General features: G+C 31.4%; 2 protein-coding genes across 3 annotated transcripts; one reads left to right on the top strand and one right to left on the bottom strand.

Moving 5' to 3' along the window:
- Positions 1–855: 855 nt before the first annotated feature.
- On the bottom strand, positions 856–5,520 carry LOC115885542 (glyoxylate/hydroxypyruvate reductase A-like). Of its 2 annotated transcripts, XM_030904505.1 has the most exons (7): positions 5,200–5,520; positions 4,811–5,105; positions 4,416–4,666; positions 4,235–4,349; positions 2,745–2,963; positions 1,575–1,732; positions 856–1,117 (listed from the first exon to the last, which is right to left on the bottom strand). In XM_030904505.1, exons 2-7 carry the CDS (start codon positions 4,899–4,901, stop codon positions 986–988), a joined length of 966 nt encoding a protein of 321 aa, XP_030760365.1. In that variant the 5' UTR covers positions 4,902–5,105; positions 5,200–5,520; the 3' UTR covers positions 856–985. The 2 variants fall into 2 exon arrangements, with proteins under 2 accessions (XP_030760365.1, XP_030760359.1); XM_030904499.1 differs by having other exon boundaries at positions 4,811–5,514.
- A 709-nt stretch (positions 5,521–6,229) lies between these two features.
- On the top strand, positions 6,230–16,142 carry LOC115885534 (neural Wiskott-Aldrich syndrome protein-like). The gene is made up of 7 exons (XM_030904492.1): positions 6,230–6,691; positions 7,348–7,578; positions 7,734–7,837; positions 7,975–8,170; positions 11,904–12,103; positions 14,544–14,698; positions 15,205–16,142. The coding sequence occupies exons 1-7, from the start codon at positions 6,370–6,372 to the stop codon at positions 15,302–15,304; spliced, it is 1,308 nt and encodes a 435-aa protein (XP_030760352.1). The 5' UTR covers positions 6,230–6,369; the 3' UTR covers positions 15,305–16,142.
- Positions 16,143–16,230: the final 88 nt, after the last annotated feature.

The raw sequence follows: 16,230 nt of genomic DNA, 5'->3' as shown, positions 1-16,230 counted from the left end.
AAAAAGAACAAAGGATTTGACAAGGAGTAAAACTACTAATTTCCTTATACTATGGTTGTACCTTTGGGATGTTCACCAAGATGCCATCAAAAAAGTTTTAAAAATCTTAAGGATTGCTGAGTTATTTGGAAAAACGGATTTTTTGAAAATCCATTTTTTTTTCCTGACGTTACTTTTTAGATCATCCGAAAACTAATTGCATATTCTCATAGCCACTTTATCACGGCTACCTGATAGTATTTTTAGATTTTCAAATTAGCTGATAATTTGTGAGTTACATAGGCTAACTGGGCCAACTTGATTTTTTTAAGACGGACCGGCATTTTTTATTTCAGGTTTTGAAAGAATTCGGTCTCCTGAGTACAACGGTATTATTAACAACGGAAACTATTAGCTAATTTTTTGAAAATATAAAAATACCAAAGAAAATACTTTCAAATAGATAAAGTGGCTATGAAAATGTGCTATTAGTTTTTAGACTTTCTGAAAAGTAACGACGGGAAAAAATAAAATCGATTTTCCAAAAAATCCGTTTTTTTAACTTGGCAATCCTTGAAATTTTTGAAACTTTTTTGATAGCATCTTGGCAAACATCAAGCTGGTAACTTTGCCTCAATTTAACCATGTTCGTATCTATTGTGGTTTCCGAGATATTAATACTCGCACCCCGAGAGAGAATTTGTAGCAACTTGTAAAGTGTATAATTATCATAATTGTATGATAACAGCAAATTCTATCTACTTTTGAATTTATATATCTGTGTTAATATGTCAGAAAACTTCATATTCATCAAATTCACGCTCATATTATATTCTCTTATTAGATAAATTAAATAGGATTGATAAATAAAAAAACTGAAGACAAATGTTTTTATTGACAAAGAAATAAACAATTTTGTACGAACATATTTGATTATATAGTGAAACTAAACTACTCTTTCTTTTGTGTTGAAAGTTTGACTGTTTAACTTTCCAAATGAGTGATGCTAATAACCTTTTTCAAAATCTACTTTATGACTAAGTGGCTGGTTTTCTAGGTATTTCTCATAGTTGATCTTGAATTGTTTCACTATATCTTGAACACGGCTAGGACCCGATACGTGAGGTGTTAGGAAAACCTATAAGAAATAATTTTTATTATAGTATAAGAAAATAAAAATAATAAAAAAGACTTCACAATAAATAGGAAAAATACTTTATTATTCTGATACCAAGAAATTATGTACAACTTAACAAGTATAGCTAGAGACGTGAGAAATCACTATCGTGTGTGCGACCGGTGCTATCCCCAAGTCTCTTCCTATATTTGTACAACTGTATATAGAATCAATTTAACATATCCAATAAAAGAAAAAAATAATGTTGAATGTATCTGTATCTCGAAAAAGTATGACTTTAGTGACAGTTATGCGTGTGACAGACTTATATCAAGTAGACTATGTCAAGAGTATATTTTCATTTTTTTATGGCGAATTGACTCTAAATTTTGAAATAATTTGTCTATTGAAATAATGACACGTCATTAACTCTTTGTAAAATATGTGTTATACACAAATTAGAAATCAGTTAGCTTACACTGTTTTGTTTCCAGAGTGGACTATCTTCTGGCAATGGTTCCTTTTCAAATACATCTATAATGGCAGCTGCAATCCATTTTTCGTTTAAAGCACGTACTATTTCAGCGTCTTTAATAACATTGCCTCTTCCAACATTAATAAATACTGTATTTTTTCCTAAAAGCGACATAGATAGAAATTAATTCATTTGCTGTATTTTATAAATTTAAATGTAAAGTCTGTTCAGTGAGAGAAGGAAAGATTTTGACCAGACGGTATCCACATGACAGAAAATATAAGGTAATTTTAATGACTAAATAATAAAGAATACAAGGACGCGTAACGCGCATGTACGGGCTGGAACATATACCTAGAAGAACTGTGATGTTGAACCTTTGGTTAAATTCAAATGTTAAATTATAGGACGCCATTCTTTTTTGGTTCTAAATTTCATAGGCAAATGAACAATTTTCTGCACTCTTTTTAGCTGTTTTTTGTTACTGAATTTGAGAATTATTTTTCTGCTATTATACTATGATATATGCTACATATTGGGATAATAGTTCATATTATTATTTTACCTTTTGTGAAAGTTTTAATACTTTTTTAGATAATCGGCATAACATCACCTAAAAATCGGCATCTAAAGATAAAACCAACTTACTAGAAGCCATTTGCGTCATAACCGCAAGACAGCGCGGAAAGTTCTATCTCACTTCAATCGGTTTATATCTACCGGAACCGGAGTGAGATAGATATAATGACGGTCTCTTTCACCTATGACGCTCTTGGCTTTTAGTAAGTTGGTTTTATCTTTACCATAGAGGTAGGCGAAACTTTTATTAAAAATATAAACAAATAAGGATTATTCATTACTAAATAAGCCTAATAATTCTTAACAGTAAGTACTAAATTAAACTTTGTAAACTGTTCAATTTAGTTTTGACACCCTGGTCTCATTTACAAATTAAGTTTGTGAGGTAAAAAATTGTATAATCAATAATTTTATTATAAAAGGAACACATGTTAAAAATAAAATTAAAGACTATCGAATAATCGTTTAAAAAAAATGTTAAAACATCTTTTTTAATATATATTTACATCTGCATTTTTAATAATAGCTCTCTGGTCAGATTCATTTTCTGGTGTTATTGGTCCTTATATTCTTTAGTCATTGGAAATTACTAACCTTTACAATTTTCTAGAACACCATTTCCTAAAATATCGTTTGTTTCAGGTGTAGAGGGTAATACGTTAATTAAATAATCAACTTTGCTCAAAAAGTCTTTGAAGTTAGCTTTAGTAAAATATTGGCTAATGTGTTGGTATTCCTCATTTTCTAGAGGCAGTGATTCTCTTCTACCATATCCATAAATTGTAGCACCCATATATTTTAATGTTTTTCCAACTAAAAAATTATCAAATATAGGTGTCTTTTTAAATATATTTTGTCAGATAAAAAAAATGTCTATTAAAAAGGCATTCTCTAGAGTAAAATTAGTTAATCATTCATTAGAATGATTAACTAATTATTCTAATGATTTAATAATACACATTATTTAATGTGTTAATACACAAATAATGTGTATTAACACATAATTAATATATGTTATAACATTTTAAAAACATTCCAAATTTTAATTTGTATATATGCTGTTCCCGAGGGTGTCCCATATAGCTATATACACTACAGGGATGTTCTAATCCAGAACACATACAAAGATGATTAAATTATGAGAAAAGTTGTGCATTGCTGAACCTTACAACGTCATGTTTAGGTCCCAGCAATAAGAATGTGAAGTTTATTTTGTTATATCTATTCAAATAGTCATAAAAATAAAAATGAAATTGCGAATATTTTTTTTTTCAAAAATCTTCGGAAGTATTCGGAATTTATAGACTTGTAAGGTGACACTTTGATCAGCTTCAAATTGCGCAACTTTTCCTTCATTTAACCGACTTCGTATCTCTTCTAGTTCCCAACATCCGAATGATAAGGCTTGAATTTGGGACACCCTGTATATATGAGAATTTAAAAATAGAAAATAATTTAGATGATAAAAAATTAAAAGGGTAGGTAATGAAATGTTTCCTTGAGTATTTTTACAGACCTACACAGACCTGCAGTTAGTTTGTAGTCTTTATTAACTAATATATGATAAAAAATGTCTATACCTAATACCTAATATATGATGTTTATTTTTATATAGGTCCATAAAATTTAAGCTCAATGGCATACAATAAAAACATATTAACATGATGACTGTGAAATTGCATTTCATGCTATATGTGTGTCCAGCAAGAGAGTGTATGATTTCGAAAAACAACATCCAAAAAACAGTTGCATGTTTGTTTATAAGGCACTAATGAATTAATCTAATAACAGTAATTGTAACAGAGATACAATTCTGAATATTAAAATATAAAGATCGCTGTCATGTGTAAAATTATATGGAAAATGTCATTGTCATTGATCGTCATTTCCAAGCCAACTGGACGTCGTTTTTTTCGATCATATGGTACCTTATGCTCCTATTCAAGTTGTTCATTGTGCATAAACAACAATTATTTTAATATAAAATGACAGACGCCAACTGACTGTCATATATTATTTACCTGGGCAAACTATACCCTTCCTATATTACTATTTTTTTGTATAATTATAAAGAAAAAACTTACTTATATTGCCAATACTTCCAATTCCTAATATGCCTATAGTTAATTCTGATATAGATCTAAAATCATATAGGTATGGACCCGAGTTCCAAAAGCATTTTTTCTGATTTTCCCTCACCTAAATTACAACAGTCTAGAATTATCTTACAGGATAAACTATATATGCCAGTAAGGAATTACCCACCTCAAGATAATCCCTTTCCTGAAAGACTATATTTGCCACTACATATTCTGCCATCAACTGACCAATGTTTGTACCTGATGATCTAGTGACAGCAAATTTTGGAGGATTTTTTACATCAATGTATTGTTTTAAAGCATCAATTCCTGCCCAAGTTCCTTGAATCCATTTTGCTTTTTCTAGCTGACTTATATGAGGTCCGACACTAGCAAAATCTGCTAGGATAATCTCCGCTGTGTACAATGGTGAAAGATCTAGAAGTGCATCGTTTAATTCAAAAAATCATCTCAGTTGTCAGCAAAAGGCAATCAATTGGCTTCACAAGAATATTAAATAATACAATATATAAAATTAAACCATTTATTGCTTCATTGTGCAGTAAAGATTACAATAGGTACCTGATTTTTTAACTTCAATAAAATTCACTGCGGGTAAAAGTTGTTTTAATTTATTTATAAGGCAATATTCTGAAAATACAGCAACAGACATTTTCTTTAAATATTTGATATGCCTGCTTGGTTTAATAAAACGTGGTTAAATTAAAATTAGGCCTCGCTAAAGTATTTATACAAAGAGTTTAAACAGATCCTTAACAATTTTTTCTACCAAGATAAATCTTCATAATAAAAAAATACATGTAACATCTACGCTAAATCAAGTTCTTATTGGATTCGATAAAGGCTTTTCTTAGTTCTTAAACAAAAATTAAACTGCATAAACAAAATTATTTCCACATACAAATTTAAATATAAAACCATATTACATAAAATAGATGAATATTTCGGACCTGTTTTTCGTCACATGAATCTTTTCAAGGAAGGCTTATCAAAATAAGCCTTTAATAGCTATACATATAAAGTATATTCAGATTTTATTTAAATTATGATTATTATTCATTAAATAAATGCCATTAAACAGATTATGCAAAAAAGAAAGAAAAGATTAAAATTACTAAGCACAGAGTATAAAGAAGGCAAAGAAAAATAAAGTAAAATTTAACTATTATCAGCTGTTATTGTAAAATTACAAAACACATGATATGATGACATCTGACATGATTACATCTTTCTTGTCTTGTAACGTCAAAAACATACGGACAACTCACGACTATGAGATAAAGGAGAGCAGCTATTATATATAACTATATAGCTTAACAAAAAGAGTAGATAAGATTATATAAATTTATAACATAGAATGTGAGAAGAAATTAGATAATATATTTTACTGTTTTGAGTTTTATTTAACTTATATTGATTTATTTATTCTTTAAACTTGGCTTACTAACGATATCTATATCTATAATAAGTGCTAAACACCACTTATACAATAATAGGTAAGCTTGATATTTTATGCTACTGTGCATCATTGTTTTTTAAAAACAATGTGTGCATGTATATTATTGTATACCGTGAAGAAATAAGAAAATCGTATACATTTATTTCATAAAAAAGTGTCGTCTTTTCAAATTTTCTTTTGGCGCGCTTGGTTGATTACAGCGCTACGCATATTTAGTGAGAATTTTTGGAACTATTGTTCAAACGATTCTAGCGCCACCATATGGAAAGTATTGAAAATAAGTAGATACAGGTTTCTGCTTTTATTGCATATGTGGCGTCATCATGGGTTTAGTATTCAAATTAGATATTTATAGATTTCTATAACAAAAAAAACGTCACTAGTGTTATCTATCACTAAATAGCTAAACTTTTTTATTTTCTTATAAATTTAAAGAAATCTACGATTTTTAAATCCCAAAAAGTAATGAGAGACATCTATTAATTAAATTTAATACTAATTTTGATAGCTTTCACTCCTATAAAGGTTATGTTACATTCATTTCATATGTTGTCATTTTTGTTATCATTTTTCTACGTACTGCTTTTATCAGTGAATAATATTTTTTGTAGCTTTTAAACGTAATTCTAACTTCAAAAATTATATAATTACTAGTAGAATAATGAAAATGCCTCCACCCCCGCCCGAAAATCAAAATTCTAGTCTTCTTTCGACCGACGAAAATTTGCAAGTATTCAATCTTCTCGGAAATAAGTGCGTAACTTTGGCTACTACAGTGGTACAACTCTATACGACTATTCCACCCGTTCATTCACAATGGTCAAAAAAAGGAACGGGAGTCCTGTGTTTCGTGAGGGACGTAAACAGAAAGAATTATTTCTTTCGGCTATACAACTTGAAAAGGGACAGTATGATCTGGGAACATGAAATGTATAACAACATGGAATATATTGAATCCAGACCATTTTTTCATATGTTTGAAGGTATGGTTTTTATCATAGGTTTTATTTCTCAATATTAATATATTCAAATACCAGAAACACTGTATTTAGTATAAGTCATATACCAGATACACTGCGACCTGTAAGGCCTGTTGTGTTTGTCTCCTTTCTATGTTTGCACCCACTCTCCTATTCCTTTACCCTGCGCCAACTTGTGCAGGTTCTTGATAGGATGGGAGCATAGTTCCTTTCTAAATTTGCTGTCCTTAATAAAGAGTGTCACTTGCAATCCAGAGCCTTGCAGCCATGCAGTCACATATTATGGGCTCTGTTATTTCAGCATCTTTATCGCAGAGTCTGCAGTAAAGATTTTCTTGATACGACAACTTATTCAGGTAGCACTTGATAGTCAAGTCCTGTCAAGAGACCTGTTGTAATATGCACTTTATTTTTCAATTTATCTAAGTATTAGTATATTAGCAGTTCCTTCATGGTTTTAGAATTAGGTTCTTGGATGAATATGCTTGTGCCGCTCTCTAGTTTCTCCAGTGGACTTTTTTATTTATTATTTTTATCATACTTTCTTAGTAATGTAAATAGCATTTTCTTTATGAAATAAATATGTGAACGACATTTTATTAAGTACATTTATGGAATATTAATCAGTAACTAAATCAAAATTGTTCATTTTTTTTTAGGTGAAGAAAATATTGTTGCATTCAATTTTGCCAATTACGATGAAGCTAGAAATTTTAAAAATGTAGTTGTTAAAAAAATTTCTATAAGGAAACACAAGGAAGATAAACGTGCTCGAAGAATTAGTCAGTCGCAATCTGTGAGATTACCTCTACAACAAAATTTAGATTTTGAATCGAAACAAGAGCTGAGAAAAGAAAAAAGGCGAAGAAATATTACCAAGGCAGATATAGGTATGAAAACATACTTTAATGTTTAATGTGGAACAAATAAGTCAATTTTTCTTAACAAATTTACTTACTGTGTGATTAAAAAGAATAAAAAGTTTAATCAGCTTCTAAAACTATCTTGATCGCATGGTATTTATTACATATTTTTCTGTATATAGGAAGGCCTATGGATTTCATACATATCTCTCATGTGGGATGGGATCCAGCTTCAGGATTTGATGTAAAAGGTGACGATGATAATCTTAGGGATATCTTCACCAAGGTTTGTTTTTTAAGTTGATTGAGTGTAATATAATATATTTTTTATTGAAGTAAAACTTATTTACGCGCGTTGAGAGTAAAAATTTAGTTTCGGAGTCTATGTTCTATAATGAAAAATATTTAAATATAATGTTACAGGCTGGCGTTTCTGAGAAACAATTGCAAAACAAGAAAACTCGAGCGTTTATCTACAATTTCATTCAAGATCACGAGGGCAGCGATAAAGGTTTAGAGAGAAATCCTCCAGCTGTACCTCCAAGAGGTCCCTCCAGGCCGCCTTCTGCCAGACCAGCTCCGCCACCTCCACCGCATCAACGATTACCTTCAAACAGCGGTACGTTTATATTATATTTTATGCTGAATAATTACGGAATATAAACCTTAAAGTCCCGACTACACATTACGTTTTACCTGTCAGTTAAAAAGGAAGAGTGCTCTGCGATTTAAATTCATTGTGGTAATCACACCTTAAACGTGTCATTCAAGGTAGGACGTGTCGCTAGTACAACGGTCGCACACAGGGCTAGAATTGAAATCTAAGTGGTAAAATGTAACCTTTAGAAATGCTATTTTTTATAATATTATCTCATTTAGAACATTCCAACTTGATAAAAAATAATATCAATTAGATTATATCTCATAGTTTTTCTTTTGCAAATAAATAAACTCTTACTTTAATTTAAATTTGATGGTTATGCTTAATTTCCATAATAAAAATAGTTTTATTATTCTGCTAATCTAACATAGAAGGTTGTGGAAAATAAAACTTTGGTTTACGTCAGTTGACAACCTGACAGTGGCTCATCCCTATAACTTCTTTATTTTTTCGGATAAAAAAACGAGATTTGGTATGTTAATATATGACATAAATTAGGATTAATTGACGTATTCAATTGTTTTTGGTCACTTCCTGTTTTACCGGAAATGACTACAACTTTTGATTTTTAAATGGCACCTTCGGTATATTTTTACTTTGTTTGATAAAAAATGACATTCTGAGTAGAATATCATATGCCAACTTTTGACATTTTCGCTTAAAACAAAACCGTATTTTAAATTTCAATCTAGAGTGCCATGGCCGTGTTAAAAACTTTTTTTTAATCAAGAAGCCTTGGAAAAATAGATTTAATCGTCTAATATTTTTCGTGTCTTGTCCTGACTGTTTAAAATATGCAATCGTATTTTTAGCCATATCTAATTTGTTTTTAAATGGAACAAAGAAAGAAAGAAAGAAATTGCTTTATTGTCATAAAAAAAATTTTACAATTTTGTTGACAAAGCTTAAAAAAAAAAGAATATAAGAAACATACAAAACTTCACTTAACAATAGAAAAACATATAAAACTAACAGCAAACATACAAAACTAAAACAATACTTTATACAATTATAGAAATTGTACATTGTTAAAAATTTATTTAATTAAATATAAATAAAATATAAACATACATGTAAATAAACAACTGTATATAATGTCAATACTAAATTTAAATGGATAGAAAACAAAATCATTTCTTAAATTTAGTGAATGTGTGTTAAATTTAGAACCCTAGATATTAATAAAAAAATCGTTAACCGCGTAAAAGGCTTTCTCCAGTAAGTATGATCTCAAGGCTCTGCGAAATGCAGGAAAGGATGAAATGGAATTAATTTCAGATGGCAGATGATTGTGCATTTTTTTTTTGCATTGTACAATATGGAACTCTTTACTAACTCAGAGTGAGGGGTTGGCAGATACATGTTATGCTCTGCGTTCCTAATTGGATAGCCATGAACTGGCCCTAGAGAAATACTCGATACGTGCTTGCGAACTAGGCAGACGGATTCGAGTATGAATAGGGAAGGAAGAGTTAATATTTTATATCTTTTAAACAAGTCCCGGCAGTGAGCACGACTGGTTAGCCTCAGTGAATATCGCACAGCTCTCTTTTGTAATTTGAAGATACGCTCAAATTGAGTCGCACAACACGCACCCCAGAATGGAAGTGCGTATCGGAGATGCGACTCAAAAAGGGCATAATAGACTGTCCTAGATGTTGACAAATTAAGCACATTAGCAACTGATCTAAGTGCGAAACAGGCAGAACTTAATTTTTTAGCTAAAGCATCGATGTGCAAATCCCATTTTAAATAGTTGTCCACAACAAGGCCTAAAAATTTCACAGAATCAACGACGTCAATGGTGGTATTATCAAGTTGAAAAGGTAGCAACGTACTTTTATATGATAAGACTTTAGTTTTAGAGACGTTGAGACACAGATAATTAGAATCGCACCATGTTTTTATGTTGATTAAGTCACTGGAAATGGTTCTATGAAGTGCCGTGGTGTCCGGGCTGCTCCATGTGAAACAAGTATCATCCGCGAAGAGACAGATTTTACCACTGATGTCCAGACTAGCAATATCGTTGATAAACAACAGAAACAAAATAGGACCTAGCACTGAGCCCTGAGGTACTCCGCATTCTATTGGCTTGCAAGAAGACACAGTCTTATCAACCCTCACACGCTGGTTTCTGTTGTTAAGGTAGGACTTAAACCATTCAAGAGGCGTTCCCCTGATACCATAGTACTGCAATTTGTTAGTTAGGATGTTATGATTAACACAATCGAAAGCTTTCGAGAAATCACAGAAAATTGTTGCTGTAACGAGACGGTTGTTCAGACTGGAGTATACATTATTAAACAGCGAAAACATAGCGTCATTTGTACATTTGTTACTCAAGAACCCAAACTGAAAGGGGGTGAGTATTTTGTATTTTAGAAGAAATGATACAAGCCTCTTTTTAACCAGTCTCTCCATGATCTTCGATAACGTGGGAAGGAGTGCAATTGGACGATAGTTGGAAGCTTGCTCTTTATCACCTCCTTTATGCAAAGGAATAATTATCGCCGACTTAAGGCATTTTGGAAAAAGCACCATCTTCAAATGACATATTAATTAAGGCTGAAAGATGGTTTAATGTACATTCCGGCATACTAGAGAACATTTTAAGAGTAAGTCCGTCAGTCCCTGCTGAAGATTTATTTTTAATATCATTTAATGTATTGCGAAGCTCTGCCAACCCCACAGGCGTAAGGAAGAAACTGTGCAAATTAACATTATAGTCAGAGAGAAATGATAGAGGATCAAGGGAGGGTGAGATAGTATTCACTATATTCTTCGCCACATTTACAAAGTAATTGTTTAGGTCCTCAGGTGAAGTTGAGGTTATGTTGGACGAAGAAACCTTACTCCTCAAGTCATTCACAATCGACCATGTTTCTTTGGCAATATTACCGGACTCAGTCAACCTCCTATTGTAATAGATGTCCTTGGCGGCTTTTATAGTCTTATGGTAAATTTTCCTGTAAAGTTTCACGTACTCGTGAAAGAAGACACTATCCGAGAATTTTTTTAGGTGAGATAAAGAGCGCATGTTTTTTTGCAGATGTACGTAGGCCCTTAGTAGTCCAGGGTTTATGATGTTTAATTTTGACAGGCCTGAGAGGAAAGGCTTTGGATGCCAGACCAGATAATGTTTGTGTAAATCTGGAAAATTCCGTGTCTACATCACCAGAGATGACATGCCAATCTGTTGTTAGACAAAGCTGCTTAAACTGGCTTAAAAACCAAAAATAATTATATAAAATAAAGCAGAAACGCACGTTCAGCGAAAACTAGCGAACTGAACCGGGTCGGGTCAAGACCGAACAACAACACACGACAAATCCAAACAAAACAAAACAAAACAAACGTTCAATACCGGCGGTCCACAAACGAAACGAAAGCACGACCGTCTCGTATGACTGTTCGATATGAACAAAGGTGGCTAATATACGAAAATGTCAAAAGTTGACATGTGATATGTCATTCTATTCAGAATATCATTTTCTACCAAATAAATTAAAAAAATCGAGGATAACATTTAAAAATCAAAAGTTGTAGTCATTTCCGGTGAAACAGGAAGTGGCCGAAACCATGAACGACACTTACACACAAGTTACAGAGCTGTGAATCCAGCTTTCCTTGGTTAGGTTAATTTTTCTTATTATACCTTTATGAATTAATTGTCATCCATCTTTTACAGAAAACATACCAAAGAAGGCTCGTCCACCATCACCGCCTAGAAACGCTGGTCCCGTTCCACCCCCGCCTCCTCCGCCCATGAATATACCAGCGCCGCCTCCGATGATGGATATAGACAATGCTGTGCCGCCGCCGCCACCGCCGGCACTAGTTGGCGAGTCTGAGTTGTTCCAGGACATAAGGAATGGAACTACTTTGAAGGTAAGGAATATATTTCTGTATTTTTAGCCACTAGAAGAAAATCTACAAAATTAAAAAGTCATTCTTTGTATAATCACTGTGTTGATCCAGCGGAGACCAATTTGTCAGTGGTATTTTACTAGTAAAACAAATTTGCCTAACGAACAACAAATGCTTAACATTTCGAGAGGTATATCCCTTCGCAAAAGATAAAAACACAAAGAAAAAACTATTTCAAATATCCGAGGGATGTCTCACTTGGGTAAAAAATGTACATGTACTGCCAAAATACAGGGTGATCCAAACTGTATTACAGAAACTTCGGCAGTATATTTTGCAGATAAAAATAAGTGAAAACATTTCTATAAATATATGTCCTGAAATAAATGCTTAGTTTCGGAGATACAGGGTGTAGAAGTTTTCTTTTTATTTCGATTTTTTCCAAATAATTTCTGAACTAATACCGATATTTTGATGAAAATTGGTGTCTGGAAGTTTTTAACATGAGAAAATTGATTTTGATGTCAATATGATTCCTGTTTATAGGGGGTGCCACCTACATGTGTTTTAACTGTTAGAGTATTTTTCGTCCATACCTGTATAAAACTGCCGAATGAAAAAATATACATTTCCGTGATTTTTTATGTAAAAAAATGTCTCTTGGTTTCTACGAGCAATCGTTCTAAAATATCTAGAATGGAAAGAGCCAATACATGTCATTATTGACAAAAAATAAACATGTTGAGTAGATAATTATTTGACTGAAATGATAAATTTGTGACTTTTGTTTTTTTAAATTAATCATAAATTTTTCTTTGAAAAAAATGATGATAAAACAGTTTCTGTTGAACTTTTGACACAAAAACATTTCAAATTTATAATTTCAGACTAATAACTATTTAGTCGACATGTTTAATTTATGTCAATGATGATAGGTATTGGTAATTTCGATTTGAAATATCTCGAGAACCATTACCCGTAGCGATTTTTACCAAGAGACTTGTTTTACGTAAAAAACGTCGTAAATGTATATTTTTTTGCTCAGTAGTTTTATACTGGTACGGACGAAAAGTTATTACTCTTCAAACCAGTTAAAAAATATGTAGGTGGTGCCCTCTATAAGTAGGAGTCATATTGACATGAAAATCAATTTTTTCACGCCAAAAAACGCCCAGACACGAATTTCAGTCCAAATATTAACGTTACTTCAGAAATTATTTGGAAAAAATCGAAATAAAAATGAAACTTCTACACCCTGTATCTCCGAAACTAAGCATTATAGGACAAAAGTTTATACGAAGTTTTTTACTTATTTTTATGTGCAGAATATGCTGCTGAAGTTTTCGGAATACAGTTCGGACCACCCTGTATAATTTTACTGTCAAGCGACTGCCAATAACCACGAAGAACTGCCTATGTCTGCCATATAATTATAGCCGACTGATGCCAACGACTGCCAAGAAAATCTACATGTAATTCCAACAGTGTCTTCGAAAATATCTAAATACAACTATTCAAAAACACTTTTTTTCAATAAGGTTTTTAGCAGATATGTCTATTATAAACCATTGACGTTCTGTTAAAATGACATTTTTTTTTAAAAATGAATGTCACCATTATAGGTAAATGAATTAAGTTTAGATTGGAAAATGCCCATAAGGACATGCCAACGACTGTCAGAAATTGTACACCTAATTCAAACAGTGAGACATCCCTCGATTCGCTCGCATCGTCTAACGTCGCTTAACTTCGGTGATCTATCCGTATTTTGACGTAGCTGGGCCGTGTGTTGTCCAGATAGGTTTAAGCCTTAATGCCAGATTATAGACGAATCGCTCGCATTGTCTAACGTCGCTTAACTTCGGTGATCTATCCGTATTTTGACGTAGCTTATAAAAACTATATACAATTATTATTTACATCAACAAAACTTGCCTTCTTAACAGCACTTAAGAATCATAAGGGCCATTACTACTGCTTTCCCGTTCAAAATATATTCTATTAAAGTTGCAATGAGTTTTTTACAGCTATTAAGATATCTTGTGCACTTCGCACTAAAAGAGGTTTTAAATAAAAAGAATGTTCGACTGCAATGTCTACTAGTAAACATTTTTAAGCTTAAAGTATCACAACACTATTTATTGAAACTAAAAACTCATAATACAAAACTGAAGTGTCGAAACGAATGATAATGTCAGGAAATAAATAAATAAATGCGGCAACTTGACATTTTTACAGCAGAGCTGCCCCAGCGGGAAATTTAAATTCCACTTAGTCAGCACGGCGCCGACCGGCGCCGAATATGTCCATGGTTGGCAACAATTAATTTAAAAATCGCGCCCTAGATGACGTAACTAAAAGTTGATATTTATAAATCGTCACTGTATGTTATATAATAATATGTATTCTTTTATTATGCTGGTACTGTAATATTAATTGTGAAAAAAACTAATTTATCTAGCCTGTCGAAGAACGAATAATTACTCCAGTGGAAGATGCACGGGGCGACTTGCTAAGCGAAATCAGGAAAGGTATACAGCTGAAGAGAGTAGAGGACCGTGAAATTAGACCACAAATGAATTCATCGCCTCAAAACTCAGGAAATGATTTGGCAAGGTAAACACTCAAATGTATTTGTTATATTTTATTTTGCTAATAGTTTGGGGCCGTTCATAAATTACATGAGGGAATTAAGGGGGTTTCATATTATTTTTTTTTGGTAAAAAATAATTTAAAAATATGAGAAAATCAGATTATTTTAAAAAATCAGAGAAAAATAACAGAAAACGTCTCCTCGCGGCGCACAACTGTGTTATTCGTTTTAGCCATTCACAATTTATTTCTAAATTATTAACAGCTGTGAGTGTGTGTGTGTGTTGCCACTTTTATTTCACTGTGAAAAAAATCACATGCATAATCTGTCCAAGGAATCAGAGAAGATTCCGGCAGACAACATTCAAAAAATAACTTAAAATACAATTTGTCGATGAATTAAAATGACAGACTCACTGTCAGGGATCCTCTCGTCAGACAGACTATAGTTTTTTTGTTATCTCTAATGATCACAAGCCTTAAATCATGTCAATTTTAAACTTTTTTCTACTTTATTTTATTTTTTGCAGTGCATTAGCCAAGGCATTAGCTGAAAGAAGCAAATTGATTCATTCAGACGACGAAGATGATGAAACTAGTAGTTCGTCTAATGATGACGAATGGGATTAAAACTGGAAAAAATGTATACATTATCATTAGTAAGATGTATAAAATGCTTCAGTAAGGTAGGTCATCAAATATCAAATAAACCATCATGGTATGCTTGTAATTACATAATAATGTAATTAAAAAGTCTTAAAATGCTAATAACTCTTGATTCAAATCTAATAATGAATATTACAATATTGTAAATTTAGAAAGAAAAATAATTAGTTATTTAAAAAATATGTTTAGGAACTTTAAGCAATGAGCGACAAAATAAATAATATACCTAAACTCGCTTGTAAAATAAATAATTTTTAGTTAGTACTTAAAATTGACACTAATAACTACAAAAAATGCAATAAAACTGTGCCAAGTATTGATTTTCGATAGTAGTATGATTTAATCTGTTAGTTTTCTCAACAGAGCTTAAAAATTTCAGATTTTCTCAGGCAATAATAAGAATAACACTTTTTACTTTATCTTATATTTGTTTTTGATTTTTAATTAGGCGTACAATAAAAGTTATTAGCCAAGTCCTTTTATCACTTTATTTAAGGATGTAGAAATTATGTTTTAAGAAATTTTACATAAATATCGCACATTTTATATCCGTTTAGCAATTTTTTATTTCACAATATTAATGTATTAATTACTATTTTTTACTCACTATCTAATAGGATTGTTATCCCTCCTTAAAACAACAAATTAATGTTAAGAAGTTAATTTTATAAAGACAAAAAAATGTTAATTTTACTTTAGAATACATAATTTGTTATTTGTTATTCATTAGTTGGTCTATATTTATTACATGTATACTTCGTTCAACTTAGCTTATGCTATATATTTTTTAATATATAAATATCAAATTTTTCAGGTGTTTTATCATTAATAAACCATTAGGAAAATATCAAGTGAATTTTTATAATCATAGATTTTTTCACAAAATACCT

Source organism: Sitophilus oryzae, unplaced genomic scaffold (assembly GCF_002938485.1).
Source record: "Sitophilus oryzae breed Bouriz unplaced genomic scaffold, Soryzae_2.0 scaffold_111_pilon_pilon, whole genome shotgun sequence".
Lineage (NCBI taxonomy): Eukaryota > Metazoa > Arthropoda > Insecta > Coleoptera > Curculionidae > Sitophilus > Sitophilus oryzae.
This window is presented reverse-complemented; position numbering and strand designations above follow the sequence as displayed.